This window comes from Hyperoodon ampullatus, assembly GCF_949752795.1.
Source record: "Hyperoodon ampullatus genome assembly, chromosome: 8".
NCBI lineage: Eukaryota > Metazoa > Chordata > Mammalia > Artiodactyla > Ziphiidae > Hyperoodon > Hyperoodon ampullatus.
The window spans coordinates 70,996,202-71,010,131 of NC_136921.1; the positions used below are offsets into that span (position 1 = coordinate 70,996,202).

General features: G+C 33.7%; 1 protein-coding gene across 2 annotated transcripts in view; it reads left to right on the forward strand.

Moving 5' to 3' along the window:
• GALNT13 (polypeptide N-acetylgalactosaminyltransferase 13) overlaps positions 1-13,930 on the forward strand; it is a gene marked incomplete at both ends in the record, with an annotated part of 492,276 nt that overhangs the window by 264,635 nt on the left and 213,711 nt on the right. For both annotated transcript variants that reach the window (XM_079710390.1, XM_079710389.1), the window contains 3 exons: positions 180-346; positions 970-1,177; positions 3,933-4,103. In XM_079710390.1, the coding sequence (XP_079566516.1) occupies positions 180-346; positions 970-1,177; positions 3,933-4,103 (546 nt within the window). The remainder of the gene's footprint in view (positions 1-179; positions 347-969; positions 1,178-3,932; positions 4,104-13,930) is intronic.

Sequence of the window (13,930 nt, forward strand, 5' to 3'; positions counted from 1 at the left end):
AGTGCCAAGTGATTACTCACAGCAAATATTAAAAGGAAAATAATTTTAGATAATCATAAAGTGTTTCTGTAGTAAGGGGCTTTCAAGTCTAAAGTTGTGTCATAATGGATATTTTTATTACAATGATCAGAATGAAAAATGAACTTCTTAGCATGTCCCTCTTCTTTCCTGTCTTCCAGATGCAAGACAAAGGTCTACCCTGATGAACTTCCAAACACAAGTGTAGTCATTGTATTTCATAATGAAGCTTGGAGCACTCTCCTTAGAACTGTTTACAGTGTTATAAATCGTTCTCCACACTATCTACTCTCTGAGGTCATCTTGGTAGATGATGCCAGTGAAAGAGGTACAAATATTTTTTTGTATATTTTTTTTAATTAGAAAGCTTTACTGTGTTCAAAAAGATAAGTGGGCAATGATCTGTATTTTCCTTGTAATAGTACTAACTCTGTAACCACCTATCAAATTTTCATTAATATACCAACTCCAGAAACAAGTAACAAATTCTTTCAGTTTATCTCATGATTCCATGGTTCTTACTAACCTAAGAAATCAGCCAAAATGACTTTCATAAGTGTTTCTTGTTTTTCCAAACTCAGTTGATCTTATTACTGAGCATTTATATGACTTTGTGGATATTTGTCTTTTTATTTTTTTTAGTGTAGGTAAAAGAAAAATAACTTATATTTAAGGAGACTGCGTTCGCCAATGTGGCCCAGTTTCTAAATTAGATTCTGGTATATTAACTTCCTAGTATATCCTTATCCTTGTCAGCCAAGTGACAGAATCATAATGAACTGTATACTAATTCACTGATGAAATCTCTACCTCTTTATTTTGTACAATGCAAAAAATGTTGGTAGGAGTTTACCACCATTTCTGCGTGTTGAATTTCCACCTGGGTAGTAGTATCTCTTCTCTGTCTTAAAACAGTTTCAAAACTTTATAAATTCTTATTGCACGTTACAGATTTTCTCAAGTTGACATTAGATAATTATGTGAAAAATTTAGAAGTGCCGGTAAAAATTATTAGAATGGAAGAGCGCTCTGGGTTAATACGTGCCCGCCTTCGAGGAGCAGCTGCTTCAAAAGGACAGGTCATAACTTTTCTCGATGCACACTGTGAATGCACGTTAGGATGGTTGGAGCCCTTGCTGGCCAGAATAAAGGAAGACAGGTAAGAATTCATGTGTTATGTCTGTCTGGGTTTTGACTGAACCTGTTAGGACATTTTCAGCTGTCCATCAAAACTTTTCTTCCAAGTTGCTATTTTCAGAATGTTTATTTCCTAGCTTTTAAAAAAGTAGGCCCCCTACTCCTTGTTTAATAAAGACCTTGGCTTATTTATGCTGAACCTGAATATTTGATTAAGAAATAGTCAAACAATTCAAATAGTAAAGATGTGCTGAATATTCATTTTATAGGTGACGGAAATCAGTCCAATCAAAAATAGTATCATATTTTATAAAATACATTTTCAAAGCACCTTTGTCTTCACCATCACCCTGTGAGGTAGGTAATAAAGGTATTCTTGTCTGTATTTAATAATAGGGAGGAACAAATGAGTTAAATAGCTTGTCCCAGTTATTGGAAGTGATGGGAACAGCAATTTAGTTCTTCCCACTCCCAGAACAGTCTTCCCTTTTCTACGTCAGTGCCCTTATTCAAAGTCTAGTCCAAAGCCACCCTGAAGATCTTAAAAATAAACTCACACTCATGCACCCCACTGAAATGAAACCAGGATTTTTTTTTAAAAAAAGCATAGAAAGCACAGCTGTAAGAATGTTTAATTATTTAAATAATATTGTCCTTTTGTACAGACATATTATGAAATCTGAAAAGTTGAAGAATATAGAAATTAAGAACCCTCATAGTTAGCTGAAATTCTTTCTGATGATGATGCTGTGAAGTGGGTTTTTTGCAGATACTCATAAACATGGGTGGTAAGTGAGTATCATTCCTAAGCGCCTAATGAAGACAGCTATGTTGATTGCTGTCTGATATAGTAACAAAGCATTGCATAACACCTTGCTTGCGTAGTCATTTCACCTACGGTAGAAAGGTCTTTTTAGAATTGAAGTTTTTAATTAAGCTTTCAAGACAGGGGCTGCTTAGTGTGAGCTAGTGAAGCTATATCACATAAATGGCAGGATTTGGTACTTGCCAGGAAGATGGATAGAAGTTGTCAGTAAAATGAACCATAGCAGTTGAAGAAAGCAGTGGGAACCTTTTAGTCAACTGAGTGTAATATATGGCTAATAACATTTTTCCATTCTGTGTATTGTACAGTATGCACAGGAAGGTAAGGTTGGCAAAGTATAATGAACTTAGAACCTCTTAAATTCATTTCCTGGCAGCTTTTCATACATTATGCTGCTTTTTAAAACATGTGTTTCATATTCAACTTAGTGAGTTTTTAATAGTGTTGTTTCACTATGGTCATGAATGGATCATTTATTTTTTTCATCTAACAACATATTTAGATTGTATTTGCATATAATGAACTCTAATGCCTTGTCCTGCTTATATGTTGTAAAGTTGCCATAACTAGATAATAAAGTCCTATTCAAGGTTATTAGATCTAATTTCATCTCCCTATAATTTAAATTATTAAATGTAATGAAGAAAGAAAGAAAGATATTGCTTTTATAAGGACCAAAGTTACCAAGAAGCTTTTCCAAGGCTAAATTAAACCTATTAATTTCAGAGAACTCTACGTGTTGGCCAATTGTGTGGCATATAAGACCAAATAGAAAATGAGTGTTAGTGATGCTGGTGTTACAAAACCAGAATAAATAATGGACAGCATGTCCTTGCTTTCCACATCTATGGGTGATTCAATTGTATGTTTACATCTATGGGTGATTCAATTGTATGTTTACCTTCTATCTTATATGAAAAGCAAGCTCTACTCTTAGGAATTAGCTACAAACAAGGCACAGTTGTTTGAACATTTACTGTGGAGATGACAAAAGCTTGATCCCATAATAAAACATATAAGCCTGGAGTAGGGGAAGACTGGAGAAAGTACAACATGGATTAAAGGAGTACCTAATGATCTCCCGCAGTGAAAAGTTTCTTACCCTAAAAAGCCACCATCAAGAGTATCAAATCTATATATGTATAACTGAATCACTTTGCTGTACAGCAGAAATTAGCACATTGTAAATCAACTATATTTCAATTAATAAAAAAATCTCCTGGCTCTTCCTCTTACTTTAAGAAAAAATGGGTCATAAAACACCAGAAACTGAAGTTGCTTACCTTTTCCCATCTTAAAATATGTAGATTGTTAGTGTAAGCTTTTTTTTTTTTTTTAGTGTAAACTATAAGTCTAGGACAATTCACTCAGAAATTGTCATGACACTAATGTCATTCATAGGAAATATTTACTTATACTGATGATCATGATTTTTATTGTTGCTTCTTGGTTTTTCATTTGTTTGTTTTTCTATGAAGATTTTCTCTGAACTATCTCTTTAAACTTACCTATCGCCTTTGAGAGTCAAACTACCAGATCTAATTTGCTATCATTCATTCTTCACTCCCTGCATGCTGTTGATTTTCAGTGGTATATAGCTAAAATGATGCATAATATCAAAGCAGCTCTACTAATCATGCTGTGAGTGGAGGTTTTATGAAAAATAGACCATGTTCATCCCCCTGAATTAGTATTTAGAATGCATTTGGAAGTCAGCTTGAAGATCAATTAGTATATTTGATTAGATTATACATGATAGAATAAAAGTAGACTGAAGTAAGATGCAGTAAAAGGAAATAATTTTACAGAGAAAAAGGATAACATGAAAATAAAGGCAAATTAAAGTCACAAAATAATTAAATTTCAACATATCAGCTATATTAAGTTTAAAGAAGCTAAGGTAATATTTAAATTATCATTTATGTGTAAACTGATTTTAATTTTTCTGCAGGAAAACAGTTGTATGCCCCATCATTGATGTGATTAGTGATGATACCTTTGAATATATGGCTGGGTCAGACATGACTTATGGGGGTTTTAACTGGAAACTGAATTTCCGTTGGTATCCTGTTCCCCAAAGAGAAATGGATAGAAGGAAAGGAGACAGAACATTACCTGTTAGGTATGTAGAGCATATCTTCCAAAGCATAGCATGTGTATTCCTATAATAATTAAGGAATATTATCAATTTGTATGATCATTTTTTAGACTTTTGAAGACATATACTTTTTATTCATATGCATATATGTATTATCACGTTTTACATGATCATCTAAGAATCAATGACAATATTAAATCTACTTTAAATTGCACAGACAAATTTCAGTACTAGAAGAAGTGCCAATTTTTTTGAAACTGTGTATTCTTATACTCAAAATATATGTATTGTGAATTTTCTATGTGACAGGTATGTGTTAGCCTTGATACTTCAGGTAAATGTAATATAGTTTATAACAGAGGTATAACCAAAAGTGTCTTAGTAAATATTTTAAATTTACCAACCTTAAAGAGCTATCTTCCCTATAGATACAAAAGAAAGATCCATTTGGAAAATTTTAATATATGAACAATTATGAAGGATTTATTGTTTGTTCCAAATTATTTAAAAAGCTACTTAATTTGAAATATTTATATTTAAAATGTGTGTTTGCCCTTAATACAAAATAAGAACTATCATATAAATCTTTAGTTTTCTAGATAAGCATTATCTACTTTATTAATATAAAATTATCACCTTCTTATTTTAACATATTATTGTGTGCCTCTTGCCTGCAACCAAAAATTGATTTCCTGAACAATACTTGGGGAGGGAGTTCACTAGTTTAGCTCTTTAAAGATGAATTTGGTAAATCATCATTTGGTTGGAACAATAAAGAAGTACCCTAACATTCTAAAACAATATATATAACCCATTATCTAGAAAAAAAATCTCTCCTAGCCTACTGAGAGAATGACTTAGCCATTGGCAAGACTAATTATATAATGAATTAACTTAAAGTAGCTCAAAAAATTGGCTAATGGAAGTGAACAGCTCTCAATGCTTGTTATTGGACAATTAAATATTGGGACTGTTAACCCTCTTAAGGATATATTAACTACATCAAAAAGAAAATAACATGTAGTTCCAAACAGTTGCATAAGGATGTGAAATTATTATGTCAATATTTGGAGTGTAATTTAGCAGTCCTTAACTCTTGCTGTCATCTTCACATTCACCTTGTCTTATTGATCCTTGCCTCTAACAATTTGAGGAAATACAATGGCTCATATTACCATTGTTTGTTAGAAATCCTATTTTCTTAGATCATGGTTTCATTTAGTGTTAGATAATTTTTCAGCTTCAGATCCCAAGTGAAAATTATCAAAATACATGACCAATACCCTCAAATATAGACAATGTGTTATTTATTTGAAAAAGAGGTTTAAAAGATTGCATGTGCATACTTACTTTTTTTAACACATTGGCAAAAGACATATTTTTAAACTTTATCTTCTCACAGAGTCAAAAGGTAAATAATTAAGAGCTAGCCAACGTTCATAGTAAGAAATTGCTCATCTTATTCATAAAAGTAAAGATCTACATAGAAATCTACCATTATTTCTCATCTTTCATTAACTAAAGCAAAAGAGGAAACATCCAAATTGCTATATTTTCATCACAATTTATGTGATTTTATTGTAATAACATGGAGAGATGATGAAATCTGAGTATATTTTATTTGTTTGCCTTAGTAACTGGACAGTATTTCACTGTGAAGGAGCAGTATTTCAATGCTAAGAGAGCTGGAGCAAGAGAAAGAGAAAGCTCAGTCTTTGCTGAAGTTTCTAGATTCTTATGGCAAAAGGTTAATTAATTCACTGGCTGTGTTGTAACAGCCTGCAGGTAATTTTCATCAGCATAGCTGTAATGTGAACTTTCTTTGTACTTGTAATCTATTACTGGAGGATGTGATCATTTTTCTCACATTCATACAAACAGATAAATCATTCTAGGTGTTAAAGACAATTTTATTCCTACTTGATTAACAGAATTCTGAATAGCTAAAGTGATTAAAATTAGGTTGAAATTTTGGTTTTCTTTAAAATGCTTTATTTAAAATGTCAGTTATGACAGAACTTTCTAGTGACTATAATTGGCTAGTTAGTCATCATTTAGAAATACAATCATGCATTTGCATACATAGAGGAACAATTTGAACTTGTAACCTAACCTTAGTTATACCTCATTTAAAGTAAAGTTTATAATGGTTATACTTATTATTCTATTCTAAACCTCTGGGATTTGATATTTTCTTTTTGATAATAAATGGAGTTTGCGAAATGCTTGGCAATTGTGAAGTTATGAGTATGGAATAATAGCATAGCATACATAGTACAGCTTTGTTCTTCTTTCTATTTAGTTTTCTTTAATCAGTGAACTGTCCTTGATATTTTAGTAGTCAAATTATATGACTTTTCAGAAATATCTCAATTATATGTGCAACAATACAGTAATCAAATCATTAAACCAGAGGTCATAAACCAGGAGCCTGTGTGTCAAATATGCTCTGTTGATGTGTTTTCTTTTGCCTACATAATGTTTTACACTTATTAAAATTACCAACATTTTAAAAATGAGATATTTTAACTGGTAGCATAAGTTATCTGGTAGTGCAGATAATCTCCCAAATCATTTAATTAGTTTGGGGGTGTAGTATGCATTTTTTCTATATAATAAATATAACTGTTCAGTTGATTTGGTTCAGGCTATTGAAATGAGCAATAGTTTAGTTTTGCATGTTTTCCACATGCAAAAACACATACGCGAGCACTGTTGAGCACTGTGTTAGGTTCTACACATGCAAAGCTGAATAGAGCTATCTCTGCACTAAAGTTGCTCACTATCTGGCACCAGCTGTAAGTCTGCTGGATAAGGGGAAAAGGCCAGGACAACTGGCTAGAGAGTGGATGTACAGGAGTTAAATTGTGTCAACTGATAGAGTGGTGTGTGCTTCTGAAAAGAACCTGGCTCTTTAATCTTATTGATGGCGTTAGTCTCCTAATTATGCTCTGTACGTAACCCTAAATAAATAGTTATAAAAGTATTAGTTTCTACTTTAATTGCACACTGATTGAAATAGATTACTTAATTAAAAGCCTACGGGTTATTTATCAAGTCTATTTATCTTTCTTTACCCTTTGTGTCTTACCTTATGGACTTTTTTCACATTTAGTCATTATTAATATTCTCAGTATGACTCCCCTCTTTCTTACATTGAGTACCATGTTCAGTATTTTTCTAAAGTAAAACAAAAGAGTTTTAGATTTTCTTCTAATCCATGCTAGCATAATAAATGAAACATAGATGTATTGATAATTATGAATTTTTATTTCTGACACATTTGACTTTGATATCCATTTTTATTAACATTTGTCTGATCTCTTTTTTTTTTTTACATCTTTATTGGAGTATAATTGCTTTACAGTGGTGTGTTAGTTTCTGCTTTATAACAAAGTGAATCAGTTATACATATACATATGTTCTCATATCTCTTCCCTCTTGCGTCTCCCTCCCTCCCACCCTCCCTATCCCACCCCTCTAGGTGGTCATAAAGCACCGAGCTGATCTCCCTGTGCTATGTGGTTGCTTCCCACTACCTATCTATTTTACGTTTGGTAGTGTATATATGTCCATGCCTCTCTCTCGCTTTGTCACAGCTTACCTTTCCCCCTCTCCATATTCTCAAGTCCATTCTCTAGTAGGTCTGTGTCTTTATTCCTGTTTTACCCCTAGGTTCTTCATGACATTTTTTTTTCTTAAATTCCATAAATATGTGTTAGCATATGGTATTTGTCTTTCTCTTTCTGACTTACTTCACTCTGTATGACAGACTCTAGGTCCATCCACCTCATTACAAATAGCTCAATTTCGTTTCTTTTTATGGCTGAGTAATATTCCATTGTATATAGGTGCCACATCTTCTTTATCCATTCACCCGATGATGGACACTTAGGTTGTTTCCATCTCTGGCTATTGTAAATAGAGCTGCAATGAACATTTTCGTACATGACTCTTTTTGAATTATGTCTGATCTCATACATTTATTTTTCTCTCAATTGGAATTAGGAATTTATAAAGAAGATCAAATAAATTAAACAATGGTATTAATAACAACTTGGATTACAATCATTGTGAAAAACTCATAGAATATTCACATATATTATTTCCTGTATCCTTCTAGTATGATATCATAGGAGAAGCATTAAAGCTGGCTTTGGAGGATCTGGGTTTTATTTCAAGCTCCTCCTATTGGGAATTTACCCAATTCTTCTCAACTATAAAATGGAAAATTATTCTCCCTGCCTTGCTTAACTGGTGAAGTGCTATAAAATATTAAATGAAATTTGAAACTATTTGAAAATAGTTATTTTAAATTTATTTCTGGTAATATAAGTAACAGATATATGCATTGAAAAATAAATGTGACAAGTGTCTATAAGTTTAAAGAAGCAGAACACCAATGAACCGGCTCTTTTTAGTATTTTGTTATATTTACTTCCAGAACATTTCTTTCCAGATACATTTCCCCACAATTTAAAAATTGATATATCATTAGTATTTTTCTATGCCATTAACATTTTATCACAAATAAAAATTTTAATGGCTGTTAATATCTAAATTTTTTACTAAGCCCTGTCTCTGTTTTTAATAGTCTAAAGTCAACTAAGAGTTTTACACTTTATGTTTTTGCCATGTATGTCTGTGATCTACAGTTTTTGCAATAATATAGTGTCTTTAGAATTATGCAGTTAAGCAATATGAAATTTGTTTTAGTATTCTTGATACCTTTTGCCAATTTGATTTTCTCCCCCCAAATCATTACTGACTCCAATTTATAGTTCCTCTAGGAAGTATAATAAATGAAAAACACCTAGTTTATTCTGTAAAATCTTATACAAATATAAGACAATATTTGTAATTCTATAATAGCAACTAGTAATATATTTCTTAATTTTTATCTATCAGGTCTTCTTTATTGTATTTTCCACAGTCCAATGAAAATACACTTTTAAATTAGAGGAAAGAAAGCAGAAACAGATAAAGTCTGTGAGACACTGCTTTACAGTAGGCGATACTAAAGCAACAGCACAGGGAAAGGTCAAGGCTGTGCATAGAACAGACTTTGAAAGGACTTCAGAATGTTCAACAGTCCAACATTCAACCCTACTTGTGTTAAAATCTAATATATGTTGACTTTGAGAAAAAGAAAAATTCTACCTCAAGTGGAATCTTTAAATCTGTATTCCTTGGAGAAAATAGTACATTTACAGGATATTACTTCCTAATGGTTTAGGGGATAATTTACAAGACGTTCCTAGCAGTCTCTTGAGATGAGAAGAAAACAGGAGTGGTATAGAAAGATTATAGGGTGTTGAACTAAATATCACATTTATATACTGAATAATTGTATCACATTAACAAAAACATTTTAAAACATCTGGTCCCATTGTTATTTTGACCCCTCTGAAGCATTAAATGAAAGCAAAAGGAAAGATTAAAATTTGCACCATTTACTGTACATTCTCTTTGGAAGCTTAGAGTTTTATCAGGTGGTGAGGATTATGAAAAAGGATTAAGTAAAAAAGAAAAAATAACTACTTTTTTGGTAATATAGGTCTTTAAGCACAGGTTAAGGTATTTGGTTCCAATATTTCTTGGTAAATGGATTCTTTGGCAGAAAAACGAGCCATTTGCCCATACTAAGCAGAACTATCCTTTAAAAATAGCTTTGATTAGGCTTGGAAGAGGGACAGGAAAAAGTTGCTGCTGCAGGCAGCCTGGCTTTAGGAAGACCAGCTTTAACTGCACATTGAAAATTTTATCCCATAAAACAAAAACCTAGGTCTGAGGGGGCTAATGGCAGACTCTGGGAGGGCTCATGCCAAGGATTACTTCCCAGAACTTCTGCTGCCAGTGTCCTTGTCCCTGTGGTATGCCACAGCCAACACCCACTGCTGCAGGAGACCCTCCAACATTAGCAGCCGTGTGGCTGACAGAGTTTTGTTTCTCCGGCCGAGTGTCAGGCCTGTGCCTCTGAGGAGGGAGAGCCGAGTTCAGAACATTGGTCCACCACACACCCCCTGGCTCCACGTAATATCAAACAGCTAAAGTTCTCTGAGAGATCTCCATCTCAACGCTGAGACCCAGCTCCACTCAACAACCAACAAGCTACAGTGCTGGACATCCTATGCCAAACAACTAGCAAGACAGGAACACAACCCCACCCATTAGCAGAGAGGCTGCCTAAAATCATAATAAGGTCACAGACACCCCAAAACATACCACTGGACGCGGTCTGCCCACCAGAAAGACAAGATCCAGCCTCATCTACCAGAACACAGGTACCAGTCCCCTCCACCAGGAAGCCTACACAACCCATGGAACCAACCTTAGCCACTGGGGGCAGACACCAAAAATAATGGGAACTACGAACCTGCAGCCTGCAAAAAGGAGACCCCCAAAACAGTGAGTTAAACAAAATGAGAAGACAGAAAAACACACAGCACATGAAGGAGCAAGGAAAAAACCCACCAGACCAAACATATGAAGAGGAAATAGGCATCTACCTGAAAAAGAATTCAGAGTAATGATAGTAAAGATGATCCAAATCTGGGAAACAGAATAGAGAAAGTACAAGAAACGTTTAACAGGGCCTAGAAGAACTAAAGAGCAAACAAACAATGATGAACAACACAAAAAATGAAATTAAAAATTCTCTAGAAGGAAACAATAGCAGAATAACAGAGGCAGAAGAATGGATAAGTCACATGGAATATAAAACAGTGGAAATAACTACCACAGAGCAGAATAAACAAAAAAGAAGGAAAGGAATTGAGGACAGTTTCAGAGACTTTTGGGACAACATTAAACACACCAACATTCGAATTATAGGGGTTCCAGAAGAAGAAGAGAAAAAGAAAGGGTCTGAGAAAAAATGTGAAGAGATAATAGTTGAAAACTTCCCTAATATGGGAAACGAAATAGTCAATCAAGTACAGGAGGAGCAGAGAATCCCATACAGGATAAATCCAAGGAGAAACATGCCCAGACACATATTAATCAAACTATCAAAAATTAAATACAAAGAAAATACATTAAAAGCAGCAAGGAAACTCAAAAAAAAAAAAAAAAAGCAGCAAGGAAAAAACAACAAATAACATCCAAGGGAATCCTGATAAGGGTAACAGCTGATCTTTCAGCAGAAACTGTGCAAGCCAGAAGGAGTGGCAGGACATATTTAAAGTGATGAAAGGGAAGAACCTACAACCAAAATTACTCTACCCAGCAAGTATCTCATTCAGATTCGACGGTGAAATCAAAACCTTTACAGACAAGCAAAAGCTAAGAGAATTCACACCACCAAACCAGCTTTACAACAAATGCTAAAGGAATGTCTCTAGGCAGGAAACACAAGAGAAGGAAAAGACCTACAATAATAAACCCAAAACAATTCAGAAAATGGTAATAGGAACATACATATTGATAACTACTTTAAATGTTCCAACCAAAAGACATAGACTGGCTGAATCAATACAAAAACAAGACCCATATATATGCTGTCTAAAAGAGACCCATTTCAGACCTAGAGACACATACAGACGGAACATGAGGGGATGGAAAAAGATATTCCATGCAAATGGAAATCAAAAGAAACCTGGAGTAGCAATTCTCTTATCAGACAAAATAGTCTTTAAAATAAAGACTATTACAAGAGACTAAGAAGGAAACTACGTAATGATCAAGGGATCGATCCAAGAAGAAGATATAAAAATTGTAAATATTTATTATGCACCCAACATAGGAGCACCTCAATACATAAGGCAAATGCTAACGGCCATAAAAGGGGAAATCGACAGTAACACATCATAGTAGGGGACTTTAACACCCCACGTTCACCAATGGACATATCATCCTAAATGAAAACAAATAAGGAAACACAGGCTTTAAGTGATACATTAAAAAAGGTGGACTTAATTGATATTTAAAGGACATTCCATCCCAACACAACAGAATACACTTTCTTCTCAAGTTCTCATAAAATATTTTCCAGGATAGATCATATCTTGGGTCACAAAGCTTTGCTAAATTTAAGAAAATTGAAATAGTATCAAGGATCTTTTCCGACAACAATGCTATGAGACACGATATCAATTATGGGAAAAAATCTGTAACAAATACAAACACATGGAGACTAAACAAAACACTACTAAATAACCAACAGATTGCTGAAGAAATCAAAGAGCAAACTAAAAAATACCTGTAAACAAATGACAATGAAAACATGATGACCCTAAACCTATGGGATGCAGCAACAGCAGTTCTAAGAAGGAAGTTTATAGCAGTACAATCCTACCTCAAGAAATAAGAAACATCTCAAATAAACAACCTAACCTTACACCTAAAGCAATTAGAGAAAGAAGAACAAAAAACCTGCAAAATTAGTGGAAGAAAAGAAATCATAAAAATCAGATCAGAAATAAATGAAAAAGAAATGAAGGAAACAGTAGTAAAGATCAATAAAACTAAAGGCTGGTTCTTTGAGAAGATAAACAAAATCGATAAACCATTAACCAAACTCATCAAGAAAAAAGGGGAGAAAACTCAAATCAATAGAATTAGAAATGGAAAAGGAGAAGTAACAACTGACACTGAAGAAGTACAAAGGATCATGACAGATTACTACAAGCAACTCTATGCCAATAAATTGGACAACCTGGAAGAAATGGGCAAATTCTTAGAAAAGCATAACCTTCTAAGACTGAGCCAGGAAGAAATAGAAAATATAAACAGACCAATCATAAGCACTGAAATTGACACTGTGATTAAAAATCTTCCAACAAACAAAAGCCCAGGACCAGATGGCTTCACAGGCGAATTCTGTCAAACATTTAGAGAAGAGCTAACACCTATCCTTCTCAAATTCTTCCAAAATATAGCAGAGGGAGGATCACTCCCATACTCATTTTATGAGGCCACCATCACCCTGATACCAAAAGCAGACAAAGATGTCACAAAAAGAGAAAACTACAGGCCAATATCATTGATGAACATAAATGCAAAAATCCTCAACAAAATACTAGCAAACAGAATCCAACAGCACATTAAAATGATCATACACCATGATCAAGTAGGGTTTATCCCAGGAATGCAAGGATTCTTCAGTATACACAAATCAATCAATGTGATACACCTTATTAACAAATTGAAGGATAAAAACCATATGATCATCTCAGTAGATGCAGAAAAAGGTTTTGACAAAATTCAACGCCCATTTATGATAAAAACCCTCCAGAAAGTAGGCATAGAGGGAACTTACCTCAACATAATAAAGGCCATATATGACAAACCCATGGCCAACATCATTCTCAATGGTGAAAAACTGAAACCATTTCCTCTAATATATGAACAAGACAATGTTGCCCACTGTCACCACTATTATTCAACATAGTTTTGGAAGTTTTAGCCACAGCAGTCAGAGAAGAAAAAGAAATAAAAGGAATCCAAAAGGGAAAAGAAGAAATAATGTTGTCATTGTTGGCAGATGACATGATAGTATACATACAGAATCCTAAAGACGCTACCAGAAAACTAATAAAGCTAATCAATGAATTTGGTAAAGTAGCAGAATACAAAATTAATGCACAGAAATCTCTTGCATTCCTAGACAAATGATGGAATATCTGAAAGAGAAATTAAGGAAACACTCCCATGTACCATTGCAGCAAAAACGAATAGAATACCTAGGAATAAACCTACCTAAGGTTACAAAAGACCTGTATTCAGAAAACTATAAGACACTAATGAAAGAAATTAAAGATGATACAAACAGATGGAGAGATATACCATGTTCTTAGATTGGAAGAATCAACTGTGAAAATGACGCTACTACCCAAAACAATCTACTGATT